At 42.7% G+C, this 19790-nt stretch overlaps 1 protein-coding gene across 1 annotated transcript in view; it reads right to left on the reverse strand.

The window, feature by feature from the left end:
* Window positions 1-19790, reverse strand: part of LOC105278678 (venom dipeptidyl peptidase 4) — a 304978-nt gene that overhangs the window by 97332 nt on the left and 187856 nt on the right. The window contains exons 3-4 of the mRNA XM_026973843.1: window positions 8029-8123; window positions 3116-3190 (exon numbers count right to left, since the gene is read on the reverse strand). Coding sequence (XP_026829644.1) covers window positions 3116-3190; window positions 8029-8123 — 170 coding nt within the window. The remainder of the gene's footprint in view (window positions 1-3115; window positions 3191-8028; window positions 8124-19790) is intronic.

Here is a 19790-nt window from a genome sequence, read left to right on the forward strand (position 1 = left end):
TCTTAACCAAATATTTCGGAATTTTTCAAGTACGAGGTCCTTCGGACAATTTCGCTCATTTCCGTAGGCTAACGCTCGGCATTCTCGCGAAAGTGATCACCGTAATAGATTTTGATTTACGCATGCAAATGTGTTTATCGCATCTCCTTTTCCATATTTTAGCGGATTTACGGCACGAGAGCGCTCTCGGTGTGTGACATTCGTGAGTATACTTGATTATGATTACACTTCGTTAAAAGAGAAATGTGTCGCGAATACAATCGTACGTAAATTCGCAAGAGAAATCGCATTCCGAAACCTCAATAACGTAGATTCGTCAGGGATACATAAGAATTCGCGTAATCGACCGAGATATCGGTCAACATCGGCCGCGCTCGACCGTCGTCTCGATCACCCGTACTATTTCGAGCGATACGATTTTTAAAATCGGTTGGCAGATTTTACGTTATTTGATAGTGAGTGGCATGTGTTGTATAAATTTTTTACCATAGGAGAATTGTTGTTATATTTTAAAATTAATGTTTTTAGTCAGACGCGCACACAATTTCCTTAGTTATTCAATTTATGTATTAATACTTCCATCTCTCTATATTTATATTTAAATTTATATGAGATTTTTATTAGACAAGGATCTGTTTTTACAGGAAATATGAATCTTTTTCATTTTCTGCAATCGTTCTTTATCTGAAACTCGATAAAATTCCACGTATTTTACCATGGCCGCAATCCGCGCACGAACATTAAACACAACCTGGATATCAAAATGATTTACTAGGTGACCGTACAACGCGTACATTTAAAGTTAATCCTTAAAAAGTGCGTAAACAAATTCCGCGTTTCCAGACGGTGCACCTGCAACAAATTGGCGGTTTGTTTGTGCAACGTATGTAATATTTTAACATTCGAGATTAAACGAAACATAAACTTGACGTCATACACCTCGCAGAAAATTAAATAATATAGCGAACATGATTTCCATTACAATAAGCTTGCCAATATTGAGTAACTTTGTGATAAGCAATTTTTCCTCGAAATAAAAAAAATTACGTTTAAAATACTATGCGATACTCAGACAATATGATCATGAAAAAACAAGAAAGCATCATTTTTTAATATACGTAATACATATTACGCTGGCAAAAATAAAACATACATTAGCGATAAGAAGAGGATTTTCCACTTTCCGTCTTCGCGCGATAGTGCTCGAAATATCGTTTTAAACGAGTTTGGCGTATCATCGGATTAAACAAAGTTCGCACTGCTTTGAGTACCACGCGGTCTGACCTTAATCTATCCACGGCTTATTCCAATGCATCCAACTCTAATGTGGGTGCGTAGTTGCACGAGAGATCTCGGCTTTCTCTCTCTGTGTCTCCCTCTCGGACCTATAATTACCAGTCTTCGCAAGTTTAAACGGTTTCTCCCACTGACGTATAGCCAGACCGTCTGACGAACCTTGCTCCGACCGACTAGAAGATGGATTAATGAAAGAGAGAGGATCAAATGTTCATCGCAATTGTTTGGTATTCGAATCGCCCAGGTAATTTCCGGATAGTTATTTTTGTTCACACGATTGCCTCGCAATCTTCCACGCGATCCTCTTCTCGAGAGTCTCATTTAGTTCCTTCAATCAACGGTTTCAGCTCGATTCGTTTCAGATCGATGAATTTCAGGTAGAAAAGTTTTCCGCAGAATCCTGATGCTGCCTCCACACGCATCGTGCCATTTACTTTTTCCTTCTCGCGTTTGGAAAAGTACGAGAGGGTAGTCAGCGCGAACTCGCGACACTTGTTGAACCGGTACGTTTATCGGCAAATTTACTTGCGATTTACACTCGCGCGGGGGTGAGAGTCATTATCGTGGCGCGAGGCAAAGCGCCTCTTCGTTAACGTTAATATTAGAGTCCACGGTCTATCGTTGAGTTTATTACGGGGGCATTAGACATGCAAAGTCAGAAATTACCTCTACTCGTAAGGTTGAACCGGGAACAATTACATCGCGCTGCTGTAATCCTCATTTGCATGCATATGTTTGCGGGAGTAGCTGCATCGCCAGCTGCGTCGCCGTTATAACGCCATCGGATTTAAAGCCGCGCGATTTTAATTAAGTAATATTTCACAGCCAATCAACGCATCGCGCCGCAATTATGATTTTTTTATTTATTATAACATTGAAGTAAATCACTATACGTTAAAGTTGATGACGTCAATTATTTTTGGTAATTATGTACTTTAACGGACCCAGCCCCGATGACCTTGACCTTGACATATGTTGTCAAGGTCACCCTCCTGAGTGACCTTGAAGAAGTTTTAGCCGTTGCTCGTTGTTTGTTAAAAAGTTATAAACAAAGCAAGTTTAATGATTTCGCACGAATTTTCAGCTGTCCACGTGAAGCAAGAACATGATACTGACATATATTACAAAGGTTACCTTCCCGAATAACCCACACTAGGTTTTAGTCGTCGATCGTTGTTTATGAAAAAGTTATTAACAAAAGAAATTTCGAAAATATAGTAGTTATTTTGAAAGAATATTGAATATTGAAAGATATAAACGACGAATATGCATATGAACGAAGAAAGGAAAGTCATTTAAAGCAGTGAATTGTTAATATATAGAATAGTTTCTTTTAATATAAGTACAAAGTATTCTTCACTTTAACCAAAAGCACAAACAGTTAAATACAAAGTATTATCTGCTTTAACTTAACCTAACCTAACCTAAGCTAAAATTCCATCAAATATACTCTTTCGTAAACGTATATGGTATCGTAAAATTATGCTTTATTCATTAAACATTTTTGTTAATAACTTTTTAACAAACAACGAGCGAAGGGTGAAACCTAGTGCGGGTTATTCAGGAAGGTGACCTTTGTAATATATGTCAAACTCAAGTCCTTGCTTCGCGTGGACAGCTGAAAATTCGTGCGAAATCATTAAACTTGCTTTGTTTATAACTTTTTAACAAACAACGAGCAACGGCTAAAACTTCTTCAAGGTCACTCGGGAGGGTGACCTTGACAACATATGTCAAGGTCAAGGTCATCGGGGCTGGGTCCGTTAAAGTACATAATTACCTTATTTTTAATCGCCAATAGTTCCAAGGTAAAACTTACCTTCTGATAATTAAGCGCGAGCAGCAGGTACTTCCGGTCAGCAGATAATCGGTGATCGAAGCTCGATAGCGCAGCCTGCAAGATATAAAACAGCAAATTATTGAATCTGCAAACGTTGCGGACGTTACAATACCGTGTAGCGCAGTTACGTAGCAATAAAACTATACTCTTCCCTGCGAGGGAGAAAAGAAGGAAGAAATCTGCATAGGAAATCCACGAAGAAAACCTCGCATAGCGATAATCGCGGCAGCGCGCGGAGCACGCGGGTTTTCAACGAGCTAAGCGGGGCGCTAATCGCGGACGGGTACTTATCGCTCTTATCACGCTTGTAAAACGAGCCGGAGAGATCGTGCTTGCGGAATGGACCGGAAATGCGGGAGGAGCGCGTATCGAAAGAGGAGCCGGCTTTGCATCGCGTCGCGGCAGCGATCCGGAATCCGCTCAGCGATGTTCAAGCGAGTACTACGACGACGAGAGAGTAAATTACGATCACGTGCGCGACACGGGTCGCCGGGGTGGCTCGAATGAGCTACGACGACCCTTCTAATGGGATGTCCATCGTTAAGCGGAGTCGCGAGCTAGAGCGAGACGATCATTACGACTCGCTTGCCGGAGAATGATCGGATCCATTCCATTTAAACGGGAGAGCGACGAGTCGCGATCGTAATACCGGTAATACTGGCTGCGATAACGTCGACAACTGCCATTATTACTTTAATACGAATGTTTATTCGCACGACGAATATGGACGCGATGATGGGTCTTCCGCGCACCCCTTCGCGTCTTTCTAACAGTGTTTCCGCTGTGAATCGCATCCGTCGATTTGTAGTCGCATCGACGATGCGATTATCGCGCCGTTTTGAGTCCGCTTCAGTCCGGGTGCGTATGTTTCGCGTGCATATCAATGAGATATTCGTTAGTGATCTCAAAAGAACGGGAAGTAATTTTTCTGGAGAACGCGATTCAATCTTCATCATTTTTCTTCTCGTTGCCTTTTAGGCAGAATTCATTGATTATCGTCGGAGCGAGAAAGATTTAGGTTTTTCTTGCGTTCGATTTAATTAATTGCGCGTGCTACAAAGACCGCACAAATTATTCAGTTCGGATCTCGAATCCGCGATTCTACATTTCAGCGGATGATAATTGCTACAAAGACGAGCTCACGATGGTCTTAATCTCTCTTTATGCAATCCATTTTCTTCGTGTCACTTTTTTCGCGTTAGAACTTTTCTTCATTAAAATATTACATTTCTCGTGGATTAATTCAAATGAAATGGATGGCACGATTTAGAAAGAGGATAGCTTAAAAGATTTATTTGATAAACTCTTCATCGAAAAAACATTACATCTTGATGAATTTCTTTTGAGGTGAATTATAGTACAACGTACCAATAAAATCGCGATTATAAAACTTATTTGATTATCTCGTCTATCTCAGCTAAAATTGATTATCGCTCTCGTTGCATGCATGTTTCCGGCTCGATAAACTTCCGGAAATGAGAAAGGGAAGAGAGGAGATATTGGCATGAAAACAAAGTGACACTGACAGTTTTATTATGTTACGTGGCGAAGTTATGATTCTATTAGCAACTTCCCGAACTAATTTTAAAGTATTCTACCGGGACAGCTTGACACTCACGTAATAAGCTTGTTATTCCTCAACATGTAAAATTTTTACGCTACGCGGGGAACGTGCACGTCTGAAAGTGTTATAAAATGCAGGAGCAAACTATCAATTCTCTGCAATTCAGAGTTCGAACTTCCTGTTCTTCATCCCTTCATCCCTCGTTCTTCATTTCCTCACGTCGAACGTTCGTCCGAACGTTCAATTGGACGGCGCGACGCGCTGTCGGGTTGCCCTCGTGAATGCAAATGCCCGCGGATATATCGACACGGCCTCTTTTCCTCTTGCTTCGAGAAGTTCCGGAACTCCGGAAGTTTATGGGAGTTTGCGAGCGTATCTCGGTTGATTGTCCTGTATACGTTGATAAGACCGGAGAAACGCCCGGTTTCTCGAGGGTGCCTCCTCGAGCGGGCTCATTCGGACAAGTGCATCCGGCAAGTGAGCCTACTCGCGCATTTCGGCGCGAGTTCAATACGTACATATACAGGGTGGCCCATTTTAATTTATACAGTCGATTTTTTAAAACACTAAAAGAGATACGAAAAAATGTTTCAGACAAACATGTCACGATTTCGAGGAGGACATAAGATGATACCATTGGTTTGACCTTGAATAGTCGTTTGAAGGTCACGCGAAGATCACCTTCAATTTCTTAAATTGAAACCCCAACTTTTTATTGCAGATTCTTATTCTCCATCGAAAAGTAAGTAACTTTTGTCTGAAACATTTTTCCGAAAAATGTCATCTTGTGTCCTTAAAATGTCCTCAAAACTCATCTTGAAGATCATTTTAAGGACATAAGATGACATTTTTCGGAAAAATGTTTCAGACAAAAGTTGCATGTTTTCTCGCGTAGAATCCGAATCCGTAATAAAAAATACCATGTCTCATTAAAAAAAAATTTCAGACCGGAAGTTAGAATTTCGATAAACAATGACCCGTCTAGTTGTATCCACATTCTCTGTCGTGTATGGAGATCAACGTTCGAACAGTGTATTGTCGAATACCGATTTACGTAATCACGTTTGACATTGTCGAACTTTTGTCTGAAACATTTTTCCGAAAAATGTCATCTTATGTCTTTAAAATGATCTTCAAGATGAGTTTTGAGGACATTTTAAGGATACAAGATGACATTTTTCGGAAAAATGTTTCAGACAAAAGTTACTTACTTTTCGATGGAGAATAAGAATCTGCAATAAAAAGTTGGGGTTTCAATTTAAGAAATTGAAGGTGATCTTCGCGTGACCTTCAAACGACTATTCAAGGTCAAACCAATGGTATCATCTTATGTCCCCCTCGAAATCGTGACATGTCTGTCTGAAACATTTTTTCGTATCTTTTTTAGTTTTTTAAAAAATCGACTGTATAAATTAAAATGGGCCACCCTGTATATATATATATATATATATATATATACGCGCGAGCGAGGCTACACGGGTCATAAACTCTCTAATAGCTTTCAGACTAACAACGAGAATCGCCTGCGCTAACACCGTTCGTCTGAAGCGCGAGAAAGAGCTCGGTTAGACCGCGCATTCGAAACACTCCTGAAGATTTCACCGAGTAATGTATAGCGCGAGCGAAGGGCAGCATTTAATTCGAGAACGGTGAGAGAAGGTCGGGAAACTCATGCTGAAAATAAAGTTTGGGCTGTCGCGGTGGTTAGCAGTCGCTCGTTGGCATGACTCTCCCTCGGTCCACGTAATTGAAAGAATCAGCTTACCGCCCCGCACAGCTGATTACCGAGATGAGATTTTAACCGGAAAGGGAGACCACTTGCTCGCTACTTGCGAAATTTTCGGGGAAGAAAATAATCTGAAATTTAAATAAGTTTAAATCTGCCTCCCCTTTGTCGCCCATTTCTCGGCTGACTCAGGAAAGGGGAAACATTACGTAGCATTGCACGTTTAGATATCCTTATCTTATTAGGGAACAGAAACTAGTAAAAAGTAATATTATTATTAATTAAGGATTCTGTTATCTCCAAGCTAAATCGGCAAGTTATGTTGTTGAACAATATTATTATTCGAGATTATAGAAGAATAATATTATTATCCAAGACATTATGTATATATCACTTCCTTCTATAATATATTACGAGCAAAAATCTTTCTCTACGAACTGCTGAAGTGCAATTTAATAAAAATATTTGCAAACATTCTCGATATATATTATATATGAAACGACGCATTTACGGGAACAAATCAAGATAGAAATGCAGCTGCAATGCGCGAGGAACGCGTGACTGACAAGTTTCACTTGATGATACGTAAACTCCAAGTGAACCGTCCGCGCTTGCCGGCGCTGATCGTAACGTTGGATTTTGGGGAGGATGGACATCGTATTACGGACGTCGTAATGAATCATTTTCCAGCGGTGGCCACGCGGCCGGCTATATGCGAACGAGGATATCGCCGGCGATAGATTATACGCGCGTCAGAACGTGAAAGATAACGAGCAATTACCGTTCCCGCGGCGATCTCCTCGGTATTGCGGCGCGTGCAGCAACGTGTGCATTACCTGCTACCCTTTCCCTCAACCCCCGTGTCCGGCGAGGGGGCGAGAGAAATATAATTTCGGTCTACCCGCTCTCCGATTTCGTTGGTCGCTTTCGCATCCGATACGCGCGCAAGCGGCTTCCGTTCTTTTTTTTCGTACGCGAGGGAAGCTGGGCCGATTTAATTGATCCCGCGGATGTAAATTAAACCGGGAAAGAAAATGAGTACAAGTACGTAAAATATGAGAGACACGCGATGCTTTCATTGTGTGCGACGCATTTCCGTCATTACCCGCGATTTCGCAAGTAAAGCGGGCGCAATCGCGACTGCATGCAATTAAAATCACAATCGCCCTACGGTTTATATTTAATTGGAACGCGCGACAATGCGACGATGATACGATTGTGTAAATATTTCGACGCGGTCTACATTTTCCAGAGATCCGCACTAACATAACGTATAATACAAATTCCGCGTTAATTGGTCGCGATCGACGGGGACGGCGCGCACGTGATTGATTTTATATCTCACGTCATTAAGACTAATAATTAACATGCGCGTAATGAACGCTTCGCGTTATTTACGGGTGTAATTAATATCGCATTTGTTTGCCCTGTTTATTTCGTTCCTTCGTCATTACTCATAATTAATACCGCCGCGAGTTCCGTCGGGACTGCTTTTCAATCCTTTTCATTTTGCCGACGTTTCGGAATTCCGCGAAAGCTTGGGATGTAGAGGAACCTTTGCACGTTTACATGTGGAAACGTTATTCGCGGAGAAGAACTTACGGCATTGTTGAAATCCAACAGTATCCTGGATGAGGCCGAGCTGACGTTATAGATCAACAAATTGCCGATCTCGTCCCGATAGAAGATCTCGTCTCCTGTAACAAGAGGATGCGCGCTCGTCAGCGAGAAAGATTAAATTTTAAACTAGTATACACACACATACACACATATACATATTGGCATGATGTAACACCCTTAATTCCTTTATCGTACGTTTCGCTGTTTCGTTGCACTACGCTATTGCAGCCGCATTTACACGCCAGGCGTGCTCGAAATCCTTTTTTTGCGCAAAATCTCATTTTGTCGCGAGTATGCGTGAGTTATAACAACGTTCAGTGAGTGCTCTCGCGTTTGTTCCGGCGCAGCGAAGAGAGAATCACCCATTGTTTCGGAATACGCTACTGAATTTATTTATCCGGCGAGAACGACGGCGAGAAAATTCTTGCGAAAGTTTTTTTCTTGTTCCTTCTCTTTAAACGCACACGCAATTTCGGGGACGCAATTTCTGTCGCTGTGCGTTTCTGTCGTTTCTCCATTAGAGACTCCATTAGTGAAAAAATGGAACTTCCGCGGAAACTAATGATGATTGATTAATTGCCTCGACATCGCCCGGCTTTTGTGTGCCCTGCTGCGAGAACAGGCGGGTGTGCAGTTTTCTTCGGGTGCGATGGAAGTCGAAGGAAGATGTGTGAAGGAGGAAAAGAGAGAAACAGAACGAAAGAGAAAGAGAGAGGGATAGAGTAAATTTCAAGAGAGGCCTTCATGAGAATCGGTTTTCCCGAGCCGACAGTTCGCCATTTCATCAATCTTGGCGAGACTGGCCCTTCATAAAAATCGTCAGAGTAAAAAAGCGTTGAGTTAGGTCGCGATAAACTGTGAGTAAGAAATTTTTTTATCGTTATCCAGAGAGAAAAGAGAATACGTGAGATGCGCGAGCGGGCTGGAACCCTGGTTCGTTCGATGAATTTTTTTTATCGTAAGGTGAAATACAGAAAACGACGGTAAGTGCGCGAAGGAACGAGATGAACAGGCCAGAGGAAGAATAACTTGAAAAACTCTTCGCTAATTGTCGAGCGATCAAATAACGCGACGAGTCGGAAATGACGATTAATTATTTCACGGTGCTCGAGCGAGGCTACTTCTGTTTGAATTAACCGAGCTAATTACGTTTCCTCAAAGAAAGTTGCGCGAGCAAACTAAGGAACTCTGAAATACACAACGCTCACACGTGTTTGCGCATCAAACAGGATTTATCAAAGAGCAGAAGCAGAGTCAAAAAGAATTAGACACTCTTTATTAAGAATGAAAGCTCATCTACAGTATAATGTAACAAACAATATATTAATAATAATAATAATAATACTAATAATGATGTCAATTTCTTTTTTAAATCTTTTTAAAACCTTTAAAATCTTTTTAAAATCACGAATAAATCCAGAATTATTCACGATTACTTCATTTCGGACAACAGCTTTAAAAAAAGACTGCGATCGCGATACCACGCGAAAAAGGAAGAGAGACGAGTGATTCTCCCAAAATATCAAATGGACGCACCCCTTTAACGCGAATGGCCTGCGTGTTTGCGGTATAAACTTCGTTCCACTTGGTCACTGGTTGTTCGGTCGACCGACAAACAAGGGCTGGCGTGTATCGCCTAAAACAAATCGTACCGTACAACAACGAGAGACACGGTGAGCTATTTCAGCGCACGGTCCGCCAGATCGGTCGGAGAGGCTTCGTTTTTACAGCAGCCGTTATTTTCCAACCGCGAACTTCGATCCGCGGAAAGACTGCTTTCGTTTGCGCCTTGTCAGCTGCGTTTCGTCAACTTCATCTTGGAGATAGTGCGCGCTCTTGTTGCGCGACGAGGGTGAACGCTGATAAAATGCACGGCGTGCCGTCAGTCCTCCCTTCTGCGATCGCAGACGAAACGCGAAGCAAAGTGCGATAACCGTATCTGTTAAGCTCAATCACGGCGGGTTGCCGCAATGGAAAATCGAGAAGGAAAATCGAAGCGCGCACATTGTGAACGTTTCGGATCGAGAGGCATAGCGCCGAAAAAAAACCCAGTTTTACCCGATATGATGCCTCGCTGGAAAAATGCGAAAAAAGCTGACAAAAAACTGACGCGCGGCTGAAATAGCGACGAGGAATCGCGCTGCAGCCGAAAACTTTCTACAACCAGTGCAGTCGTTAACAGTAATAACGAATCATTGTCGTTAAATTTTCACTGTTTCTGATGCAGCGTTCGTAAAATTTGTTGGAAGGCTAATTCTGAAATAATGATAGCAAACTATTGAATCCGTCGAAACATGATTCCGTTGTTGCAGGCAAAGATGTGTGTTTATCCTGGAGAATTTTAGATGAAACTCCCTTTAATCAACATTATATGAACAAGAAGAATCTGAAACGCAGTTCTCGGTGTGTGTATTTCGGTTATTCAATTTACGGTAGTAGAATATTCATAGTACATTTCGATCCTGTTTCGAGTGCTCTTCAGCGGATAATTAAAGACTAAGAAATTTCGTTTTATTCTTATATTATACATTCGTTGGTTTTAAGATAATTTTGAAGATTTAGTTTTGATGGACAAGCAAAAATGATGGCCGAGTGCTCTTCAGCGGATAGTTAAAGATTAAGAAGCTTCCTATTACTCTTATTCGTTAATTTTGGCTTTTAAGATGTAGTTTTAATTATGAACAAGCAAAATTGTGATGAAGAATTTATTTGAAGCGCCAAAGAGGAATAGAGAAGGAGAGAGAGGCAGCTGTTCGACAATATGGCGCCATGAAAGTTAAAATACGATATTATGTATCAGAGGGAGATTAATTAACAAAGTTTCTCAACGTGGCGTGTGGATGTGTTTGAAGCCTGCTGTTTCTTCTTTCGCGTTAATAGAAGTTTCCGTTACCCTCGTAATTATCCATCCAATGTAGATACAACTCAGATTTCGATACCGAAAATGTGTAATGATTGCATTTATTGTGTAAACGTCATTAGCGAAAATTAAGTTTCGTTGGTGTGCGTAACGTTCTGTACACAAAGATAGAGTTTGTCTTCGCGATTGCGCAGAATTGTTTGTAGCATAGGACGTCTCCACGGAATTAGATATTCCATAAAGATATTTCGATACGATCGCTTCGTGTGTTTGCTTTCATGTTATTAGCGAAGAAACAAGAAGGAAAACATCGTTAAGAGAAATCGTTAAAAGAAAAGAGATAGACAAGATCTACAGAACACTATTTATATCAAAAAATGTATCAATGACATATAATTATGACATAAATATTTTTCTATACCTTATTTTAGAACAGTCGTCATTCGATCGCACGGATAATCGAGTTAGACAAATCGATTAACATAAAACAAAACATGTAGTTAAAGTCATTTATTGCATATAATTATGCAGTTAAATATAGATTCCATAAAGGTATTTTAAATTTCTTCCATGTAGTGCCCGGTTAAATAGAGAATCGCTTTATCGCCTAAGTAATTAAATTAATAGCTTAATGAACATTGCACGCGTAATTTTATCGGACGACGCAGAGCAGTATTAAAATTATAAATAAACCCTTTCTTCTCGCATCGCTAGCATTACAGCTTCGCAAATAATCACGCGCGAACGAAGCCGCGTCAAAAATTCTCGCAATAATTGCAACGTGCGCATATTTTCCGATTTAGCAAGCGGAATAACAGCGTTATACATTAATAAATTTACACATTAATCGCGCGATATTTCGCGATAATTTATTTAATTTTGACTCGGGAACAATCACATTACGTCATATGTTAAAACTTAGGTAAATCCACACAACATGACCAGATACAGCAAGATGTAACAAGAAGTAGAAACCATTCGTGCCTCTATCGTTTCTTAGCAAATTATTACCATCCTTTGCTGACACCCCGCGCGCCCCTCGTGCTATTTGTCTTGCGGATAAGAGGGCCAAAGTTATTTACATTAGGTGAACGTATTGCCGCCGGGGGTGTTCGACCGATTTTTCGGTGGCGGTGGATAACGCGTTAACGAAACACCATCGTATCTCACGCGGGACACAACAGCATTTCGTCTCGGCGTTTACGGAGCCGACGTCGCCTGGATGTCGCTGGGACAGACCCAGGGGGGTGCCTTCTGGATTTTCACGGCGACGTCGTCAGCGTGGAGCCACCCTGGCTACGTTCGCGATTTACCGCCGTCGTGCGCGCGTATCTCCGCGCGCGAGAAATAGGCCGAAACGAGAAATGCAAACGAAGCGTGAACTTTATAGGCCGGCTTCTGCCACCCGGGAAGTATCTGGCGGAAAAATCGCCCGCCAGAGCGATTTCAGAGCTCGTACGCTTTTCCCCACTTCTTTCCTTTCTTCTCTGTTCTTTTTTTTTTAATAACTCGAAGGGTGTTAATATCGATATCGGTGCGGCGACCGTAAGTGATTCCGTTTGAGATCTGTATTAACAAATGACACGGCGAAGCTCGATCCGATATCGATTCGATTATACTCGATTCAAATGGAACGCTGTGAAGGATGGTTCCGCTTGACGTGGCGAATTAGCAGGCATTATTAATGAGGTAGGCTGTAATCATTTATTCTACTGGCGAAAGTTAAAAGTTCACGAGCAAATCAGAATACATCGATACCCAACTGTCAGGATATTGATGACTTCAATGAAACGAGAGGACGATTTCGACACGCACGTGAAATGTAAGCCGATCGCCCGACCGCGAAGCTGAAAACCTCGATCGCGCGGATAGCAAAAAGTGCCTTTTCACAAAATCCATCATGGCAGGACCTACAAAATGTAAATTAATGCACGCAGCGGTTCGCAATTAGGACTCGCTCTCGAGCGGACGGTAAATCACCATTAAAATCGGTCGGCCGGCGAATAAATTCGTGCACGAGACAATGCTCATTTAATTAATATCCAGGGGCGAATTATTTCTTTTAATGTCACGTCATTAAGCGATGATTAATGGCGCGTATTACTCAGCCGCGCGTCGATTAAACCAACAACAGACGGGAATAAATTTCACGCCTGGTTTGCCGGGCCGAATCGGGTTTGCTAGGCTAGGCCGAGGCGCGTCTGTCGTCGCGGCCTGTTTTCACACGGAACGCGTCTCCACGTGTGTGCATATGCATCATAACCGTCGAAATGCGTTTTGTAATGACGTGTGCACGCACGGCGGCCACGTACATGCTTTCGGCCGCTCGGTGCGTGTGCAAAATCTGGCGCGACTGGGATGAAAATGAATATCCGCATACGACCGTCGCATTCTCTTGCCGCACGAGTGGACCACGTCACGACACGCGCGTCATTTACATGGACGTTGCAGATTTGCGTGATCATTAACGAGTGAGCCGCGCGTTACGAATCGTTGGCGTGGTGGCAGCTTGCGACGCCGCGACGCCGATAGACGTCGGGGAACGATAACCGGCGTTATCCCCGCACAACTCATCAGCGAGATCCATCGACGATACCAAATTCCGCGTCACGTTCGGCCGCATCAGCGATTAAAGCGACGCAGGGAGTGACTCGAGATTGCGGCGCCGCGTTTTACGGCGCTCACGGTCGCCGAGAGAGATCCTTCGCTCGCGATACGGAAGCGGAGAAGCTAGCTTTCCCCGAAACTACCCCACGAAACTGCTTCTCCCTGCGGGAAGCGAACAAATTTATTTATCGCCACCATGGACAATTGCGGATCGTCAAATTCATCACACGAGTTTCCGGAGACCGCGAGCGGTCTGAAGACGACGGATCAGCTTCGCGTCTGCCTTGTCTGCTCGATCGTGGCAGAAAAACGAGCGCGCGCGCACATTGCTGTTCCGCACAATATTTGCGTAAGACGGAACGATGGGTGATACGCGCGCACCGAGTACCGTACTCGTCGTAGCGATACGTAAAGCTCACGTTAACGCTACGCTATGCGCTGTTGCACGTAACTTGCTCCGTAAACGCCGCTCGCCGGTCGGTTGTCGCAGCTGCATCTCGCACCCTGCAAAAAGTATCTCGCGTTTGCTTCCGCCGCGCGAGTGCCGGCGTATCACGCGCGCCCACAGTAACGCGCTTGTAACAGCCGCGCATTATGCCCGTGTACAATGAAGAGGAAATGCACAAAGTGGAACTACCGAAGTTTCTTGGCGCGCGAGAGAGAGCGTTGCGCGTGCGAGGGTGGAAGAAGGAGAGTTACGGTGCCGGCGTACGTAAATTTCGCGGCAACGCAACGCGGCGAACGCAGTTTACGCGAAATGCCATTCCTCTTTCGCGAACGTTGCGCGACGGGGACGCGCGCGTTTTATTTGCAGTGCGGAATCCAAGCTGTGCGACGCGACCGTTCCGTCGAGATGTATCGCCGCTGTATATCACGCGACAAATGCAACGCGGTAATCCAATTCGGGGATTCGTCGTATTATTATACGCGCGATAATGAAATATGTTACGTCAATTTTGCCGGCTAATCGTCGCAAAGATGACTGCGGATTTCGCCGGCAGTTACCAGAAATCAATTCCGCCGCGGTCGCTCGCGCGCGCGTGGCGGATAAGAAAGTGTTGAAGGGATGAAAGGGACAGATTAAATTAAGACGCAGGAATGAAATAAATCCTGAAACTTCTTTTCTCAGGACAATCAGGCGAATCCCGGTTAAGTCCGGTCGCGAAGTGGCTTAACTTTTGTTCGTAAAGTTGCCAATTAGTTCGCCGCTAGCGCCTGCGGGATATCGCGCGTCATGTCCAAATTTCTCGCAACCCTGTTATATCGTAGCCCTGGGAAAACACGGTGATGCGACGTGTCGAGTCAAGTAGCAAGTACAAGAACCAAGAACACTGGAAACTTGTCGCAGGCTGAGCGCGTAAAGATCGCTGTACGTCAACGCGACCACGATGTAATCCTAAGAAAACGATGGTGTAATTCACGAAAGTAGTTAGTGCTCTTCACGAGACTCTCATCGTCGAAGCTGTCTTTTTTTATGTTCTCGATGTGAAATTAGAGTCGCTGGTTTCTTGGATTTACTAGCATTTTATTAATTCGATATCAGTTCGAAATCAATTTAAATTTTATTTATTTGATATTACGTAAACTCTATAGATAATATACAGAATACAGAGAATTTTAATATCAATTATATAAAAATAATATAAATCTATTGATTGAATTTATATTGTTTTTTATACCTGTTGCATATTCGATACTATCACGTTGATTCATATCCTTGGCCTACGTATTTAAATATTTATATCCGAGAGCTTTATAATTATCCTATATTAAATTATAAGATCGCTCAGTATCACGGTACAAACAAATGAAGAATTATCGTTAAGACACGAAGAGAGCAGACGATAACGCGATCAAAACTCGAAACTTTCCCAGTTTCCGCTGCTGACTAATTCATTTTATATTTGTTCCCCGAGTCCCATCGTAATCGCGATAACGTCCCCCATAAACTACGACATCTCATAATGGTCAGCATCTTGTTGTTGCGTTGTTGAGATCTTAATAATATAATACCTTACGCCAAACGAGCTCTCGTGCGCGCGAAGGAACAGCGCTCCGACATGCAGTAACGACCTATGGTGCCAGGTGATAAAAAAGAAAAAGACGGAAAAAAAGATGAGAGAGAGAGAAGGCGGGATATCGAAGCGACGAGTGGCTGACATATGTTGGCTCGCCCTGGGACCTGTTACCGAAAGATAACAATGATCCCAGCCGCTTCGCTGGTCGTTTCGCGCGGTGACGGCACTTTTCCCGGGCGGTTATGATCATCTGGGCGAATCGCGTGCAAGAAAGTTCTCCCGCGGGTGCCACAGTCAGCGCATGATGTACCATCGAAATACCGAAAATCATGGACGGATTCCATTCGTTGCTCCCAATAACCATTCGTCGTCGTCGCCTTCAGCTTGGTGAGTCGCACGTCAAAATCGGTAGTGATGAAGAATGCGTGTAGGGAATTATACAGGGTGTCCCGGGTTTTAACCGACAAACTGCGGGAGCATATTCTACTAGTGGAAATAAGAAAAAATTCTTATATCGAGTTTGCTTAGAAATGCTTTATTACAAAGTTATAAACCAATATTGAAAAGAAATATCAGATAAGTAACAACGGATTTTTTCACAAAAATAAAAATTATCTACGCAATGATTTAGTGACGCATTTCAAAATGTTGTCCTTGCACATCGATACAAGCTAGACATCGACGTAGTACAGAATTTGTTACGGTACGACATTCCTGAAAATTTTGTTGCATCTCAGTAACTGAATTAGTAATTCGTTGCTTTAAATCTATCTGGTACTCTCCTGTTAGGAAATCTACATTGATACTCTCGTACGGCAGCTCGTGCATTTCCGTCACAGAATCCGTACACGAAATGAATATCGGTGTATTCCTCATTTGAAAACACTTTTGGCATTCTGATAGTAATTGCTAGTTCACACGACGATTGAAATCTAACAGCTACTCTTGTGAAAGTAACAATCATACTGAATCGTTTCAACATAGTGAACATGAATACATGTGAATACACATAACGTAAACATCTTCGACCTTCCAAATTCTACACTATGTTCCGTTGTTACTTATCTCATATTTCTTTTCAATATTGGTTTATAACTTTGTAATAAAGCATTTCTAAGCAAACTCGACATAAGAATTTTTTCTTATTTCCACTAGTAGAATATGCTCCCTCAGTTTGTCGGTTAAAACCCGGGACACCCTGTATACGACAGCTTCGGACGAAAGTCCATCGTGTGCAAAGAGCATAAGAGCATACAGGAATGGATGCTGATAAGTTATAAAGAATCCGTATTTCTTTTCTCCGAGTGCGAGAAGAATCAATACCCAATTGAGAGAGATCTAATTCATTTTAATTTATTTTAATTCAGTTTTAATCTCATCAATTTTATCAATTTTATTTTATTAATTTAATTTTAACTGTACGTTTGATTTATAAGCTCTTGATACACGGTTAATGAATTTTTCATACTTATTTCACGTATTTGTGAATGTACGTTTTGAAATAAAAATCTCTCTCTCTCTTTCCCTCTCTCCCTCGATGAAATCATGAGGTCGAAAAATGTTCGAGGCGATATCCGCGCACGATTTTCATCGCGTTTCCAAAGTGAGAATGTGTCAAAGTGCCGAGTGGAGCCGAGTGGATCAACGAATGGATCAACTGGATCAGCTAGTCTCAATTTTGCCAGACGCGGACGTTGTAATGATAATGCGGAGTTAGAAGGACAGTGACGGAACAGAATCGGGACTACGTGAGGCTTTTAAAACGCGATATTAAAAAGTTCAGAGAAGGGAGCAGTCAATCAAGTCAGTCGACAGACAAACAAGAGAAGAATCAATCGAAATGCATTATGCAAATTTTCGTCAACTGTTTTCACGCTTAACTCGTCCGAAGTTTTATTAGGTCGCTCCTGTGACAGTCGCAGATTAAAAATGTATTTACGCCCTAGACTGTGGATGATACATGCCGAATGCACCTCTCCCGGATAAGATTTCCGATCGCGAACGATATAATTCACGTCGCCGAGTATCCGAATAGCCGGACGCGTTCCTGATCGATCAATACTTTGGAACTTGAGCTGTGGAATGCACGATCTATTCTACGTGCATACATTTGTACGGCGCGCACCCTTTGTCCTTTCTTCCCGGCGGTTCTATTTGCTACATATTTCCCAGTTACTCGCGCGAGAGTTTCGCGTACCGAGAATACGCCGATGCTCGCATTCATTCGAGCGAAAAATGGATACAGAATTTACATTTAAAATAGTAACCGGCTGATATACGAATTCGCCCGCGTAACATCCCCGAGGCGGATGTTCACGTCGACTCTCCGCCTTCCTCCGTTTATTCATATGCTTTTGACCGCCGAATTAATTGTCTAGTTTTTAAACGATCACGAGCGCGGCTCTCAAGCTGCCGAATGCGTCTCTTCGATAAGATAAGAAACTTCGTAAAATATCGAAATATCGAATTTCGGAATGAATCGCATTCGATTTCCGTAGAAATACCTAAGCGAAAAAAGAACGATAAAATTCTTTCATTGGAAAATGGCAGAAAATGGAATCCAGTTGAGAGAATGTTAAATATATGATTCACCATAATGTTCCGTATCGACGCGAAAGTCCAAATCACATTTCAGCGGTTGCATGATGATAAGCCGGAAAGTATGAGAAAGCAGCTGCGCGAAGTGAAGACCGTTGCTCGTTAATGAGAGTCTCGCACGACACGACTTTGCTTTCGCACTACCACCATCGAATAATCTACTTGTAGCCATATTACACTATAATCTACATTTCGCCGCGTGCGGTGACTCCATCGGGAATAAGTTTGCCATTTTGGAATTCCAAAATAGAGTTGCCGGAAAATAAATTTAGAACTTGTTGAGACCTCGGCGGGTAGTAATTCATTTAAGAATCTCCACGGAAACTTCGTCTTCCGGCATTATTACACACTCGGAAGTGCACCCCTTGTCCCCCACATCCCCGTCAGGAACGGTAAACTCAATTTTACATCTCGAGGAATGCGCCAACTCTTTTTAAATCTTTCCATTCGTTGCGAAATTCGATATTTCGATCTTTCAGGAAGTTGCGAGGTCTGCAACACCTTTAATCATGCGTTTATATTTAGTTTCGTTCTGAAATCCCCGCTTTCGGGAATGAAAGCGTGAAAATAACGATATTTCCGAGCTGCTTTCGCACGTTTTGCACGTTTAATCACGAGTTGTATAATCTATAATTAATCGCATATTTGATCGCGAGTTATACAGCTTGTAATTACTCACGATTCAGGGGGATGAAAAGAAATAAGTATGGAGCGTGGAGCATAACACTCCTCGGCCGGCACCTCGCAATTCTCGCTACGTGTGAAATTTACGGCACATTATTCTCGCGGCAAACTGCGAGAAGCATCTTAATCCGCTTCGACTTAATTAAGCAATTCTGCTTTATCTCTCGGTTTAATTATCCGTTCGTCAAAAAGTCGCCTCTGTCGCCCGGCTGTCCATAAAGCGACTACTCGGGAAACTCGAGTTACAAGTTTACACCGGTCTCGCTTATTCGTGCTTCGCCATAAAAAATATCCTGCGTTTACATTCACCGAGATTTGAGTAAAACGAAGACGCCATGGTGAGCCGAGCGATACGGGAAATAATATCTCTACAGAGAACAGAGTCGCCGATAAAAACACGCTCTTAATTCCCAGCTCGAAACAAAAGTGCCTCATTAAAATTTAACATCGATCGGGATTTGCCTTGTACGTACATACTTTATTTATCTTAGCAGAGGAATCCGAACGGATCAGCGCATCACCAAAAAGAACGTGAAATATTCAGGGCGCAAAATGGCATTGTAATCTCATATGCTCCCGCCACATAATACGATAATTCGTAATAAACGTCCATTAACGCGAGACCCGATCGTCGTTGAATAATACAGTTACATTGCATTTACGCGCGATCCGAGGGGATAATAAAAGCGCCGCGACTGATTGTCACGCGTCGCGCGATTAATAATTACTTACACGCGTCTCTGCACGCGCGCACTGCGTGCAGAATGTGTCGCACGCGCGTGTAACCGGCTTAACGTTACATAATACGTCGTGATTGAACTCCATCAGTGTTGGTTCGCGTTCGATTCGCGTTATTTGTGCAAACGTGTCAATTCCGCCGAAGCGGGACGTAATGTTACCGCGTCGTTGCGGATTAATGAGTTGCTACCAATCTCTCTCTCTCTCTTTCTCTCTCTCTTCCTCTCTTTGTCTCCTCC

The sequence above is a fragment of the Ooceraea biroi genome, chromosome 11 (assembly GCF_003672135.1).
Source record: "Ooceraea biroi isolate clonal line C1 chromosome 11, Obir_v5.4, whole genome shotgun sequence".
Lineage (NCBI taxonomy): Eukaryota > Metazoa > Arthropoda > Insecta > Hymenoptera > Formicidae > Ooceraea > Ooceraea biroi.